At 47.0% G+C, this 11,952-nt stretch overlaps 6 protein-coding genes across 6 annotated transcripts; 3 read left to right on the top strand and 3 right to left on the bottom strand.

The window, feature by feature from the left end:
- The first annotated feature begins 14 nt into the window (after window positions 1-14).
- B0J16DRAFT_193629 (ribonuclease H2 non-catalytic subunit-domain-containing protein) lies at window positions 15-1,048 on the top strand. The gene is made up of 3 exons (XM_046122840.1): window positions 15-175; window positions 234-523; window positions 578-1,048. Exons 1-3 carry the CDS (start codon window positions 40-42, stop codon window positions 617-619), a joined length of 468 nt encoding a protein of 155 aa, XP_045977943.1. The 5' UTR covers window positions 15-39; the 3' UTR covers window positions 620-1,048.
- Window positions 1,048-2,120, bottom strand: B0J16DRAFT_193632 (uncharacterized protein). Its single transcript, XM_046122841.1, has 2 exons — window positions 1,757-2,120; window positions 1,048-1,707 (listed from the first exon to the last, which is right to left on the bottom strand). Exons 1-2 carry the CDS (start codon window positions 2,050-2,052, stop codon window positions 1,137-1,139), a joined length of 867 nt encoding a protein of 288 aa, XP_045977942.1. The 5' UTR covers window positions 2,053-2,120; the 3' UTR covers window positions 1,048-1,136.
- Window positions 2,121-2,443: 323 nt separating this feature from the next.
- On the bottom strand, window positions 2,444-4,055 carry B0J16DRAFT_311542 (phosphoribosylglycinamide synthetase; the record flags this gene model as incomplete). Its single annotated transcript, XM_046125008.1, has 3 exons — window positions 3,022-4,055; window positions 2,697-2,987; window positions 2,444-2,640 (listed from the first exon to the last, which is right to left on the bottom strand). The coding sequence occupies exons 1-3, from the start codon at window positions 3,851-3,853 to the stop codon at window positions 2,444-2,446; spliced, it is 1,320 nt and encodes a 439-aa protein (XP_045977941.1). The 5' UTR covers window positions 3,854-4,055.
- A 252-nt stretch (window positions 4,056-4,307) lies between these two features.
- On the top strand, window positions 4,308-7,240 carry B0J16DRAFT_376216 (phosphoribosylglycinamide synthetase; the record flags this gene model as incomplete). The annotated part of the gene is made up of 6 exons (XM_046130752.1): window positions 4,308-4,646; window positions 4,865-5,397; window positions 5,603-5,960; window positions 6,089-6,637; window positions 6,693-6,993; window positions 7,060-7,240. The coding sequence occupies exons 1-6, from the start codon at window positions 4,388-4,390 to the stop codon at window positions 7,238-7,240; spliced, it is 2,181 nt and encodes a 726-aa protein (XP_045977940.1). The 5' UTR covers window positions 4,308-4,387.
- A 705-nt stretch (window positions 7,241-7,945) lies between these two features.
- Window positions 7,946-9,375, top strand: B0J16DRAFT_389483 (phosphoribosylglycinamide synthetase; the record flags this gene model as incomplete). Its single annotated transcript, XM_046131816.1, has 3 exons — window positions 7,946-8,222; window positions 8,287-8,826; window positions 8,879-9,375. The coding sequence occupies 3 exons, from the start codon at window positions 7,946-7,948 to the stop codon at window positions 9,373-9,375; spliced, it is 1,314 nt and encodes a 437-aa protein (XP_045977939.1).
- A 117-nt stretch (window positions 9,376-9,492) lies between these two features.
- Window positions 9,493-11,829, bottom strand: B0J16DRAFT_193608 (cytochrome P450). The gene is made up of 4 exons (XM_046122839.1): window positions 11,404-11,829; window positions 10,825-11,351; window positions 9,793-10,746; window positions 9,493-9,733 (listed from the first exon to the last, which is right to left on the bottom strand). Exons 1-4 carry the CDS (start codon window positions 11,554-11,556, stop codon window positions 9,610-9,612), a joined length of 1,758 nt encoding a protein of 585 aa, XP_045977938.1. The 5' UTR covers window positions 11,557-11,829; the 3' UTR covers window positions 9,493-9,609.
- Between the last annotated feature and the right edge of the window lie 123 nt (window positions 11,830-11,952).

Here is an 11,952-nt window from a genome sequence, read left to right as displayed (position 1 = left end):
GTCTCCTACCCAAACAACGAAGAAAAACAGTATCACACAATGTCCCAACCAATTCTTTCACTTAGGCCCGACGAAAGCAACTCCAAGGCAGTGGCGAACATACTGCCATGTCGTATACATCACGATGGTCCAATTGAATCAACATCGACATATTGGACCCCTGCTGCCACTGACGGTTTGTCTCCCCTGGAACGTGGCCCATAATTGCGAAGTTTGTCTGACAACATGGCTAGATGGGACAAAACTTGCATACTTCCGTGGAAGGAAGCTTCAGGGAAAGGTAGTCAAGTTGCCAGAAAACTATCGGGGCGTTGTCGTCGAACAAATCCCCGAACAAGATCCTAAAACTGCTCCCGAAGAGCCTCCTGAGGAGGATCTTGATGCCGAGAAAGAGCAAGTAGGGAGCATGAAAGTTACGTCAGAATTCGACGAGATGGTTGTTTGGGGCCATGAGATGGTGGCAGATGCCAGTGCAGATCCCTACGTTCGAAGTATGGAGGAATGGTTACAGGTGGCCGACAAGGTATGCATGCACTGCATTGAGATGTCGGTACTTTATACTGACAGTACTCACAAGATTCACTCCTACTTGCTCCCTGAAGACGTTGCGCAAAAATGATACGACTGAAGACGACCGAAATGCCTGCCCGCCCTTGAGCCCGCCCGGCTACAACCGACACCTCTAGATACCCATCCTCGCTGATGCCACCATGATTCAAATATAATATGGTGGTTAAATTACCTGGCTGCCAGAGCTTGAGTATAAAATTTGGCTTTCTGCAACATCGATGTGGGCAATTTGCACTATCTTGGTTTGCATAGCACCGAGTTGGTCCATTACACTGATGAGTACAGGCCAGAACGCCTTTGCTGTGCATAGGATAATTTCTATAATAATGTACAATAGACTGAACAATCGCAGCCTTTAAGGGAAGATTGTTTGAAATATCGCTTACCATGCCACTGTACTGTCATGATATGTGGTGCCCAGTTGGGAAACACAGCAGTTCTGTTTAGCTGAATGTTGGCTATAATGCATTGCATTACGAACATGTCTAGAGTCCATGGTTCAGGACGTAACTGGCTAGACAATTGTGTGACGCCCAATAACAACAACCTATCCGATCTCGGCAGATTTACTTCTCCAAATCAGTCGTCGTGCCAATTTCGCGGGTTGCATCAAAATCATGATGAAGGGACTGAAGCTTGGTTCCAAGACGTGTAAAGCAGTCTTCACCCAGCGGCAGTCTCAAGATCTTTCCCTTAAGAGCACCTGCTTCTCCTTCTCCGGTAGCGACTTCGTAAATGATATCCACCGCTTTGTTGGGATCACCACGCTGCTTTCCCGCTGAATTCGCGAACTTCTTCAAGGTTTCCCCAAGCAATGTACCCTCGTATGCCTTTTCGACCGAGATGTTGCTCTTAATGCTAGCATCAAGGAAGTTGGTACGGAATGCTCCAGGTTCGACAATAAGAACATTGATGCCAAACTCCCTGACTTCCTTAGATAGACTCTCGGTCAAGCCCTCGAGAGCAAACTTGCTGGCACTGTAGAGACCGCAACTTGGCTGGGCATCCTGTCCAGCGATACTGCTGAAGTTGATGATGGTACCTGAACCGCGAGCTCTCATACCAGGAATGGCAGCTTGAAGTGCATAAAGTGGACCGTATAGGTTGGTTTGTATCTGATGTTCGGCCTCGGCCTCTCTTATTCTTGCGTCAGTCAAAATCTGGAACATGGAGAAGATGAACTTACGTGAACAGCTCGACTGCCCCTAAGCAGGAGTATCCAGCGTTGTTGACTAGATAATCGATGCGTCCATATGCCTTCTCTGCATCCTGGATCTTCTTGGTGATGCTTGCCTTGGATTCTGTCATGTCGAGAGTGATGATCTTTCCGCCAGCACCTTCGATCCGACCGATGGCATCGGCCGACTTGGTTGTATCTCGTACGGTTGCGATGACTTTGTGGCCAGCCTTCAAAGCTCTCAAGCTGAGGAGCAGTCCGAAGCCATTGGAGCTCCCAGTAATAAGCCAGACTGGGGTTGTCATTCTAACTCAGTCGGGATCAGTTTTAGTAACGCTATCAACACAGTTGCATTGGCAGTCAAGTTTTTTTTAAAGTAATTATTCATCCATTTGATTCCGAGGGCTTTGTCTTATAGTGTCAGACAGCACGGACTTATGGTCCTCTAATCCCGATAACTTCGTGAATCAACGACGGTCTGACGATGCGCAAAGTTAACACCGATCACGCATCGGACATTAAAAAGTTACCAGCATATTGCATGAGGCCAATAATCTTGTAATAAAATGGACATCGAAGTCTGAGTCCTAGTATTAAGGATGAAAGGAGTTTCGGAGTCCAGAATGACTCGACCAACACATTTACATAGACATATTGAAGGGGATTTAAATGAGCACCGAAGAGCAACTTCACTCTTTAAAATGAACTACGGATCTGTCCAATGTCTCTTCTGTAGAACTTGCCTTTGAAGCTGACCTGAAGAACACCACTGTAAGCCTTCTCAATTGCCTCCTCTGTAGTATGAGCTACGCAGGCAATAGCCAAAACCCTTCCACCATTGGTGACCAAGCAATTGTCTACCCATGAAGTCCCCGAATGAAAGATGATAGTATCTAGACGGGCATCAGGGAGTTCTTGTGGGGTATAGAATTAGGGGATTGTATCTTACCTTCGGGCAAGTGTCCTATGTGAATGGGCTCGCCAACGTCATAACTACCTGGGTATCCGGATGATGACAGCACGAGAGAGATAGCTGCTTTATCCAGAAACCCGAGGTGTACGTCTTTCAGTTCTCCTTTGGTACAAGCCATCATTATGTTTGCGAGATCTGATGTATCGTCAAGCAGAGGGAATATTGCCTGCGCTTCCGGGTCGCCGAACCGAGCATTATACTCCAATAGCTTGGGACCATTTTCGGTTTGCATTACTCCTGTACAGATGAAACCGACAAATTTGTGACCTAGAATGTGTCAGAATTGAAAGTATAGCGGGACTCAACTTGCCTTCGCTTTGTAAGCCTCTTACGGTAGGCTCTAAAATCCTCTCTCGAATCTCTTGAATCTCCTTGTGACTGAAGAAATTCAAGGGGATACAGACGCCCATACCCCCCGTGTTAGGTCCTGAGTTCCCGTCATATATTCGTTGTGCGTCTTGACCGACGGGGAAAAGCTTCCATGTACTTCCGTCTGTGATGAAAGTGACACTCAGTTCACGGCCAACCAAGTATTCCTCAATAACTACTTCCTTCCCAGCATCCCCAAAGGCACGCTCAACCATAATCGATCTTACTGCATCTTCTGCTTCAGATTTGGTTTCAGACAGGAATACGCCCTTTCCTGCTGCTGGGCCAGAAGCCTTTACCACATATTTGCCTTCAGGTTGGCTCTGTAGATAGCAGATGGCCGCAGATGCCGTTGAGAAGCTTTGGTATTTCGCAGTCGGAATTTTATGTCGATCCATGAAAGACTTCGCCCAAGCTTTAGATCCCTCAATATTTGCGGACTCCTTCGAAGGGCCAAACACTCGGAAGTTATGAGCCCTGAAAAAGTCGACCGCCCCGAGAATCAGAGACATGTCGGAGCATGGAATCACCAGATTGACTTGGTGCAATCGGGCAACTTCCAGAAGGCCTTCGAAGTCAGCGACATCGATTTTCGGATCGCAGTTTGTAATCTTGTCCGATTTGTGAGCAGTTCCCCCATTTCCAGGAGCGCAAATGACTTGGTCAACTTTGGTCGATTTGCTAAGTGACCAGGCAATTGCATGTTCTCGTCCACCACTGCCGATAACAAGGACTCGAATCTTGTCAGTTTGAGAGGAGCTCATGGTAGAAAGCAAGATAATTCCGGGTTAATGTGTAATAGCGGCGTTCCTCTGGGACTAAGTAACTTGACCAGTCCTTATAATCTCGTTTACTCTCGTTCACCAAGTTGAGGCCCGACTGAGATCTGCCCCTACCTAGGTACCTACATATATTCGTTGTTCTTCGGTAATTAGCTGCAGGAAAGCAGAATCGCGTCACTTGTACTGCAAATATAGTGCAGCCGCTTACTGAACGGCAACGTCGGACTGTCTGCTTATTACTACCGGCCAAATTGAGTATGTGGAAGCATGAGACGACAGTCGCTTGTGATATATTACACCACTGGCATCTTTACTGTCCGTACGCTTACTGTTACAACAAGACCTCTTTGGCTTCACCGAGGTTATACCAAGCCATGACTAGATAGACATGAGATAGCCGTTCTTGCATGCTGCTCGATATAATACAAAAGGAGAACTCGGTTGTATATTAAGGGTAAGACCTATTGCTTGAACTCAGTGTCTTTCTATACAGAGTCTTACTGTTACAATTTCAAGATGCCCGTGTTGTCTCGAATAGCTATATCCTCCACATATGAGAGGATACGCCATCTAGTTCGAAAGACTCCTTGCATCGTATCACCCGACCTTCCTGAAGCAGTATCTGATCTTTTGCACAACGAGACAAAATTGAAGGTTTTCTTCAAATGCGAAAATCAACAACTGTCAGGCTCGTTCAAATACAGAGGTGTATTGAATAAACTACTTCAGCTAAACCGTCATCAACTGAATAACGGCGTGGCTACTTATAGTACAGGTATGTCAACTTAGAGGGAGGCGAAGCGGCTTCGGAAACCACACATGAACATTGTTATAACAACGCCTCTGACAGGAAATCATGCTTTTGCACTTCTCGTAGCTAACAAGTATCGAAATTACGTGGCTTAACTATACCTACGGAGATTTACGTCCCTTCCTCAATCATGAGAGACAAAATCCTTGCTATTAAGTCTTACAATTCTTCGATAACCCCAGTTGTCAGGCTGGGAGAGGATCTCCAATGGTGCGAGGAGAAGGCCACGGAGAGTTGCAGCCGCAACGGAATGACCTTTGTTCCACCAGCCAATGATATGGACATCGTTCTGGGTCAGGCGACAGCTGCCTTCGAGTTGTGCGACCAAGTCAAAGCTGCCGGCTACGGTGAGCTTGACATGGTCGTTGCACCATGTGGTGGGGGCAGCCTTTTGTCCGGCTGCGTATCATGGTTCCAAGATACACCTACTCAGGTCTGGGGTGCCGAACCTCTGATTGATGGTCCAGGGCTCCATGCCAGCCTGAAAGCCGGTGTTTTGTTACCTAAGACGAAAGGCGGTGCAACGATTGCGGACGGCCAGCGCACAACTATCAGCCCCGAAATATGGTCGATACTAAAAGATCAAACCACTTTAAGAGGTTCCATTGCCGTTACAGAGGCACAAATTCGCCAGGCGCTATCATGGTACTACAGCGCGTTTGGACATGTGATCGAGCCGAGTGCCGCCGTTGCGATCGCAGCTTGCGCTTCCGTTGTGCGGCAGCAAGTTTTCAACATCGGGGATACGAAAAGAATTGGGATAATACTCAGCGGCGGGAACATCAGTACCGCTATGTTTCACTACTTGCGTAAAAGATCATGTGGCGACTGAGATATGTTTTACTGTACGCTCATGACGATGGGCATACCCTCCTGTCTTTCTATATACGCTGTTGCAGACTTAAATAATACTTGGATAGTTTATGTCCGTTTTTATTTGGCTCAAAGGCACGATTGTTTTTAGAGAACTAATATCACAATATATCAAACACCCTTCGTCAGATCTCAAGATGACTATAGAACCTCTCAGGGTTCTCTTGTTGGGATCTGGCGGCAGAGAGCATGCTCTTGCCTGGAAGCTCAATCAGTCCTCACTTGTTGAACTCATTATCGTATGCCCTGGAAATGCAGCAACAAGTGAACTAAGCAAAGCAAAGAACTTTGCCACAGGAAGCATACCCAATGCTCTCACTATCTCCCAAGCTCACAGGGTCAACTTGGCTATCTTCACGAGGGAATTAGACTTATCAGGAGGAGCGGTTGACATTTTCATAATAGGTAAGGAATTTCCTGAAGGTGAAATATATTGGATGGCATCTAGATGCCTACCTAAGTGGGTAGGTATTAGGTTCTTATATTAGGGCACCTGTGCATCAGTACTAATAGAAGCTACTTACTTCTCTTAGAAGGGATCAGGTGTATTGGACCACCTGAAAAGTCGGCATTGCTTGAAACCTCAAAAGTCTTTGCAAAACACTTCATGCACAAGCACAATATCCCTAAAGCACCACACCGTACTTTCTTCAATCACCAAGATGCTCTGTCGTTTATTAAGCATGAGTTTTCCCTGGGGAAACAAAAGGTCGTTCTGAAAAACCCAACCATTGCAGATGGACGGGGTGTCTTTATAGTCGAAACCTTCGATGGCGCAGCAGATATCTTGAATAGGGAATTCGCTCGAAACCTAGATTCTTCCTCGAGTCATTCTTTTCCAGATATACTGGTGGAAGAGTTTATAGCCGGTCCCGAGTTCACCATAATGGCTCTAACTGACGGCGAAAGCTTTACCATGTGTCCGCCCTATCTCGATTTCAAGAAGCGCAAAGACAACGACGAAGGCCCATTGACGGGAGGTATGGGCTGCATTTGTCCCACAGTAAGATGTGACTGGCCAATGTTCCGACATTTACAGCAAACCTTCATGGCACGCACTGTTAAGGGATTAAAGGAGGATGGTAAGCATCCTCTTGCCTCAAATGGCTATATGTATGTACTAATTCAGATTCGCAGATCTCAGCTTCGCGGGATTTATTGCTATTGGTATAGTTGTATCAGAAAGAGGACCAGTTGCTATTGAGTACGACCTTCGACTGGGCGATCCAGAGACTCAAGCATTAATGCCGCTATTAAACCCTGAGCTTGATCTAGCAGCTGTTTTGATACAATGCCAAAAACTCTCGATTAAGTCCAAAGTCACTGGTCTTCAGGGAATCCTGTGTTGTTACAGTCCTAGTGGCTGTAACAAAAGAATACCCAACAAACTGTCACCGCCAGCGCCTCGAGGTGGATTTCTGTATATCGAACGAGAAAGGTATTTCACCCATTCACATGTAATAATAACGCTACTGACGATGAAAGATATATACTTGTTTCATAGGTATACTTTTTTCTCGAGCACGGATCAAGGTGTACAGACTCTACGAGCACGAGGTGGTCGAGTGATCAGTGTGTGTGGTCTAGGCAGCACTCGAGACATCGCAGCTGAAAGAGCATACTCTGGCATGGCAGGGATTAACTTCAGAGATATCGACTATAGGCACGATTTGGGTATTAAATAAGGGCCATGACATATGACTAGGTACTTTGTCTTGAAGGAAATACAGGTTTTGTTCTAAATGCCTTCCTACCCCCCAACTAAAGTTGGTACCTGACCGGTTATAGCAGGATGGGCAAGAGCGGCTCTGCTTTCAACGAAGATATTATTTATCAACTGTGTATTGTCAACTTCAATCAAAGGTTACCTGGCATTGTTTAAGCTTTTGAAATTATTCAGTATCCCTTCCTGAGCCTTTGGTATTGTCACAAGTTTTTGTTTTAGGGTTTAAAAGAGAGAAAAAGAGTTTACCTCAAGACAAGACGATGAGAAATGACTGGTCTCTTTCCCGTCATTCATGTAGAAGCCCTGTGGCTTGAGCTGATAATTTGATCCATTGGGCGGGCAGTATTAAGGTCTCGGCTGGGTGCACCTGCCATTAAGCACAACCAGCACATTAACTCTACCTGAAGGCTTTTCTGCACGAGAGCGGCCCCCACTTCTATTATTCTTCACTCTCTTCACCTTTTTGAAATTTCATTATCTTTTCCTATCTCTTTCTTGTCCCCTCCTAGGTGTTTCCCTTTCTTCTTTTCTATCTTCTTTCCCATCATTTCCGTCCACCTATCAATCCTATATCCACCCAAACTTGTCTCTACGGCTGAACCACGTAGGGCTGCAGGTTCTATCGATATATCACTACGGAAGGTGGCTGGTTTTAACTGTGAAAATGAGAGTGCTTGTGATTGGAAAGGGGGCCCGAGAACATGCGCTGGCTTGGAAGCTGGGACAGCAAATCCGATCAGTGGAACATGTCTTCGTCTTCCCTGGCAACGGGGGAACATCCTGCGACAGCGTGAGTTCTATCTCCAACCTCTCCGGAATTCCATTCGGTAGGTCAGGATACCGTGAGCTGGCACAAAGGGCCAAGGAAATTGGGGTCGGGTTGGTTGTGGTTGGGCCCGATGATGATGTTGTCAGTGGCATTGAGGAGTACTTCAGAGAAGGTAAGTAATCCGGTCATCAAGCTACCTCTGCATCCAGGGGGCATTTACTGAAAGAGAGCTATAGTTCAGATACCTTGCTTCGCGCCGTCGCGCAAAGCAGCAGAACTCGAAGGCTCCAAAGTCTTCGCCAAAGACTTCATGAAGAAGTATGCAATTCCCACAGCGCACCATAGCAGTTTCGATAGCTTCGACGAGGCTAACGCCTACGTACGCTCAGTTTTCACTGACAAGGATCACCGAATCGTGATCAAAGCAGATGGTCTTGCCGCTGGAAAGGGTGTAGTCCTCCCCGAGACCCCTGAGCAAGCCTTGGAGGACCTTCGAAGCATCATGAATGATGGAAGGTTCTCAACAGCAGGGTCTTCTGTGGTGATTGAAGAGTACATGGAGGGATTCGAGATCAGTATTTTGACTTTCAGTGATGGAAAGACATTCTTCTCCCTTCCAGCAGGCCAAGACCACAAGAGGATCCTGGAGGGAAACAAGGGACCTAACACCGGAGGCATGGAAGTTTATTCTCCTGTCCCAATGGTCACTCCAGCAATTACACAACAGATTAATGACACTATCTTGAAGCCAACATTCGAAGCTCTTCAGAAAGAAGGTAAGTAGCTGCCCTTGGGTTTGGCTCATTGCTTACCGGCTCTTCTCTTCAGGGCGCCCCTTTCAAGGCTTGCTTTTCACTGGTGTCATGGTCACCAAGTCTGGCCCCAAGGTCATCGAATACAACGTCCGATTCGGTGATCCCGAGACCCAAAGTTCAATGCTACTCTTGTCCGAGGAAACGGACCTAGCGAGCGTCTTGCTATCATGTACGAACGGCACACTTGCGCAGATGAAAGACGCAATCAAGACCAAACCAGGCTTTGCGTGCAACGTTGTCATTGCGTCTGGTGGGTATCCTGGAGATTACGAAACAGGCAAGAAGGTGTCGCTCAAGACCCCCCCTGAGGGCGTAGTCATCTTCCATGCAGGAACTCGGAAAGACAAAGATGGGACGTTGAGGACAGCAGGAGGACGTGTATTTTCGGTGGCCGCCTACGGAGATACTCTAGAACAGGCCAGGTCTAAGGCCTACCAAGGGGTTGAGTGTATCTCGTTTGAGCCCATGGTGTTCAGGACGGATATTGCGCAAGGAGGCCTAGAGACTTGATCGGATAATATGGGGATTATTCTTGAAGGGAAGGAAAACGTACGCAGCATATAACCACGTCATAGGGGTATCAAAAGCATTGATGCCGAGAACATAAAGGGCGGAATGATATAGTTACTTAAACTCAGGCCGACTCTTGGGCCACTTACCCTTGGCACCCTAAGCCTTGGGAAACAATCCCTCCAGTACCCAGGAGACAGTACATTGCTGTAGTCTGCATAGTCAACGACTATGCTATTGTTCACGAACTCTGACGTGTACAGGCATGCGATTCTTGATTCTTGGTGGTGAATCTCCTCCAACTTGATAACAACGATCTCCCCAAATTTCCGGTGCTTTTTTGGAGCCATGCGTTCCACTAAGAGGGGCTTGGGTGAGCGATTGTTCGTTAAAAGAAGGCAGTAGGAAAGAACTTACTTGAGTCGGTCCCATTCCTCCCATGCGACCTCAATATCAAAACATCTCGCCACCAGGACCACAGCCAGCTTGATCTCAAGGATAGCGAGGTGCTGGCCAATGCAATTTCGGGGCCCGGCCTCGAAAGATCGCAAAGCATTGGGCGGCGCGTACAATGGATCCTGGTGGTCAGTTGTAAGAAATCGCTCTGGCAGAAACTCATTCGACCTGTGCCAGAGTTTAGGGTCATGATGAATGGCCCATGAGCCATCCCAAACGATGAAACCATTGGTAGGCATCTTCTTGCCCTCGAAGCCAGAATCGGAACCAGGAGGACCAACGAGGAAAAAGCCTGGCTCACCACGGCGCATTGTCCCAACGTTGGTATGATAGCGCATGGATTCTTTAAGGACGGCGAGGGTGTATGGGAGTTGATTCAACAGCTGGGGGTTGCCTCTGATTACGTTTGCGGCATCCCAAGCACTAGAGCCAAACACATCATCGTGCTCTTCCCTTAGCTTAGCCAAGACATCAGGATGCTGGCACAGCACACGGAACAGCCATGCAATGGTTGCCGCAGTTATATCGAATCCCGCAAACAAGAACGTGTTGATCTGGCCAACGGCCATCTCAATGAAGTCGGCACCAAAGTCCATGGCTGGCTTGGTCCTGTTTTCATTTACACCGCCATTCTTCTCGGCTCTTTCTTGGTCAAGTGCCTGGACAATGAGATCAATAAGTGTTTTCCCTTTAGCCGCTGGGTCATTCTGAAGCGCGCTCATGCGTTCTTGGATGCTTGGGGTAAATCCATCAACGAGAGTTTTGTAATTCTTCCACAATTTGAAATGGCGCCATGGATTGCAGTACTGAACAATATTCCCAATGTTGACGAAGAAGTATAATCGGGAAATGCTGTCTTGAAGAGCGTTGCAAATGGGAGAACTCTTTCCCCACTGCTCATTCATGCGAATGTTCCTACAAAGAGTTTATCAGCATCACAAGACTGGATAGGGAAATAGCCTGCCATTATTTTCTGAATGATTCTGAACTTACAGGAAGAATCGGATGATGACATCCAGGGTAAGGTTGGTGGTAGCCTTCTCAAAGTAGAAGACCTCCCCCCATTGACCATCCTTTCCAGCCTTACTCTTAAGTACGGTGGCGAAATCTTCGACTTCTTCCAGAATGTCTGGAATCCGACTGTTGATGTTTTGAATGCTAAAAGCCGGGTTGAGTCTCTTGCGCCAGAGCTTCCACTCTTCGTCCTCTATGGAAGCGATGTCGAGATTCTTTGTCAAAGGGTAAAGAACATGCTTCTGTTCATATGCTTTGGGCAAGGAGTGTTGCTGTGTGAATTGATTCGAAATATCGTTATTGAGGGATATCACCATTGGTCTGGTGAAAGGCCATGTGTCAATGTAGGCGACAGGCGGACACTTTGTGCATTGTGGGAAAAGTTCACGCCAATTCTCCCGGATCATCATCATCAAATAGCCACCATGAGCATCTGATGGAAGAGAGGAAACGAGCTTTCCAACAACTTCAAGGTGACCCAGGATCATCGAGTGCTTCATTATTGGCTACAATTCAAGTCAGACACGAACGGTTTCGTAAAGTGATAGTAGAACTTACAATTCCTTGGTCTTTTAAAGCCTGAAATCTCTTCCGGACTTGGTACCCTTTGCGCAAGGCATTGATGAGCAATGCGACCATCACCACTCCCAGTAAATGGAAGAAACGCAGCATGAACGAGGAGCCGCCATCTTGGAAGCTGAGGAACCACATCTTGTCCAGTTCCCACAGCTCTGGCAGTGAGATGGAGAGATGAAAAGTCGCGATACTGGGAAATTGGTTAAAAATGGTGTTGTCTCACCTTCCAGCCACAGGGCAGAAGTAAGCAAGCAAGCTGCATATTGCCCCACCATCTTTCTCCGTGTAACGAACGAGTCTGTAATCACAGAAGACAACGTCGAACGTGACTATAAACACATTATTTGTTCAATTGACGTGTTTCATCGTGGCATTGTGTCAAGGCAAAGAGTATCATGAAGGTTGGACTTACTCAGCGTAAAGGTTGAGACTTTACTGGGGAACCCAATAAACCCACCATTGCTGGCTCAGGTGAATCGAATTAAATGACTGGAGCGCATAACTAGAAAAAATGGAGTATGAAGTCCGATA

The sequence above is a fragment of the Fusarium flagelliforme genome, assembly GCF_020744385.1.
Source record: "Fusarium flagelliforme strain FIESC 12 MPI-CAGE-AA-0113 chromosome Unknown B0J16scaffold_8, whole genome shotgun sequence".
NCBI classification, from domain to species: Eukaryota; Fungi; Ascomycota; class Sordariomycetes; order Hypocreales; family Nectriaceae; genus Fusarium; species Fusarium flagelliforme.
The sequence above is the reverse complement of the archived record's forward strand: the minus strand, read 5'-3'. Positions and strand labels throughout refer to the sequence as shown.

What these genes read in the sequence shown, in the direction of transcription:
- B0J16DRAFT_193608 (XM_046122839.1), bottom strand. Translation starts at nt 11,556, where the DNA reads ATGTGGTTCCTCAGCTTCCAAGATGGCGGCTCCTCGTTCATGCTGCGT. An exon ending in GTCATCATCCGATTCTTCCT is followed by an intron (nt 10,747 to 10,824) that starts GTAAGTTCAGAA and finishes AACTCTTTGTAG; the next exon opens with GAACATTCGCATGAATGAGC. An exon ending in GAGGAATGGGACCGACTCAA is followed by an intron (nt 9,734 to 9,792) that starts GTAAGTTCTTTC and finishes AGCCCCTCTTAG; the next exon opens with TGGAACGCATGGCTCCAAAA.
- B0J16DRAFT_193632 (XM_046122841.1), bottom strand. Translation starts at nt 2,052, where the DNA reads ATGACAACCCCAGTCTGGCTTATTACTGGGAGCTCCAATGGCTTCGGA. An exon ending in GGGGCAGTCGAGCTGTTCAC is followed by an intron (nt 1,708 to 1,756) that starts GTAAGTTCATCT and finishes CGCAAGAATAAG; the next exon opens with AGAGGCCGAGGCCGAACATC.
- B0J16DRAFT_193629 (XM_046122840.1), top strand. Translation starts at nt 40, where the DNA reads ATGTCCCAACCAATTCTTTCACTTAGGCCCGACGAAAGCAACTCCAAG. An exon ending in GACCCCTGCTGCCACTGACG is followed by an intron (nt 176 to 233) that starts GTTTGTCTCCCC and finishes CAACATGGCTAG; the next exon opens with ATGGGACAAAACTTGCATAC. An exon ending in GGTTACAGGTGGCCGACAAG is followed by an intron (nt 524 to 577) that starts GTATGCATGCAC and finishes AGTACTCACAAG; the next exon opens with ATTCACTCCTACTTGCTCCC.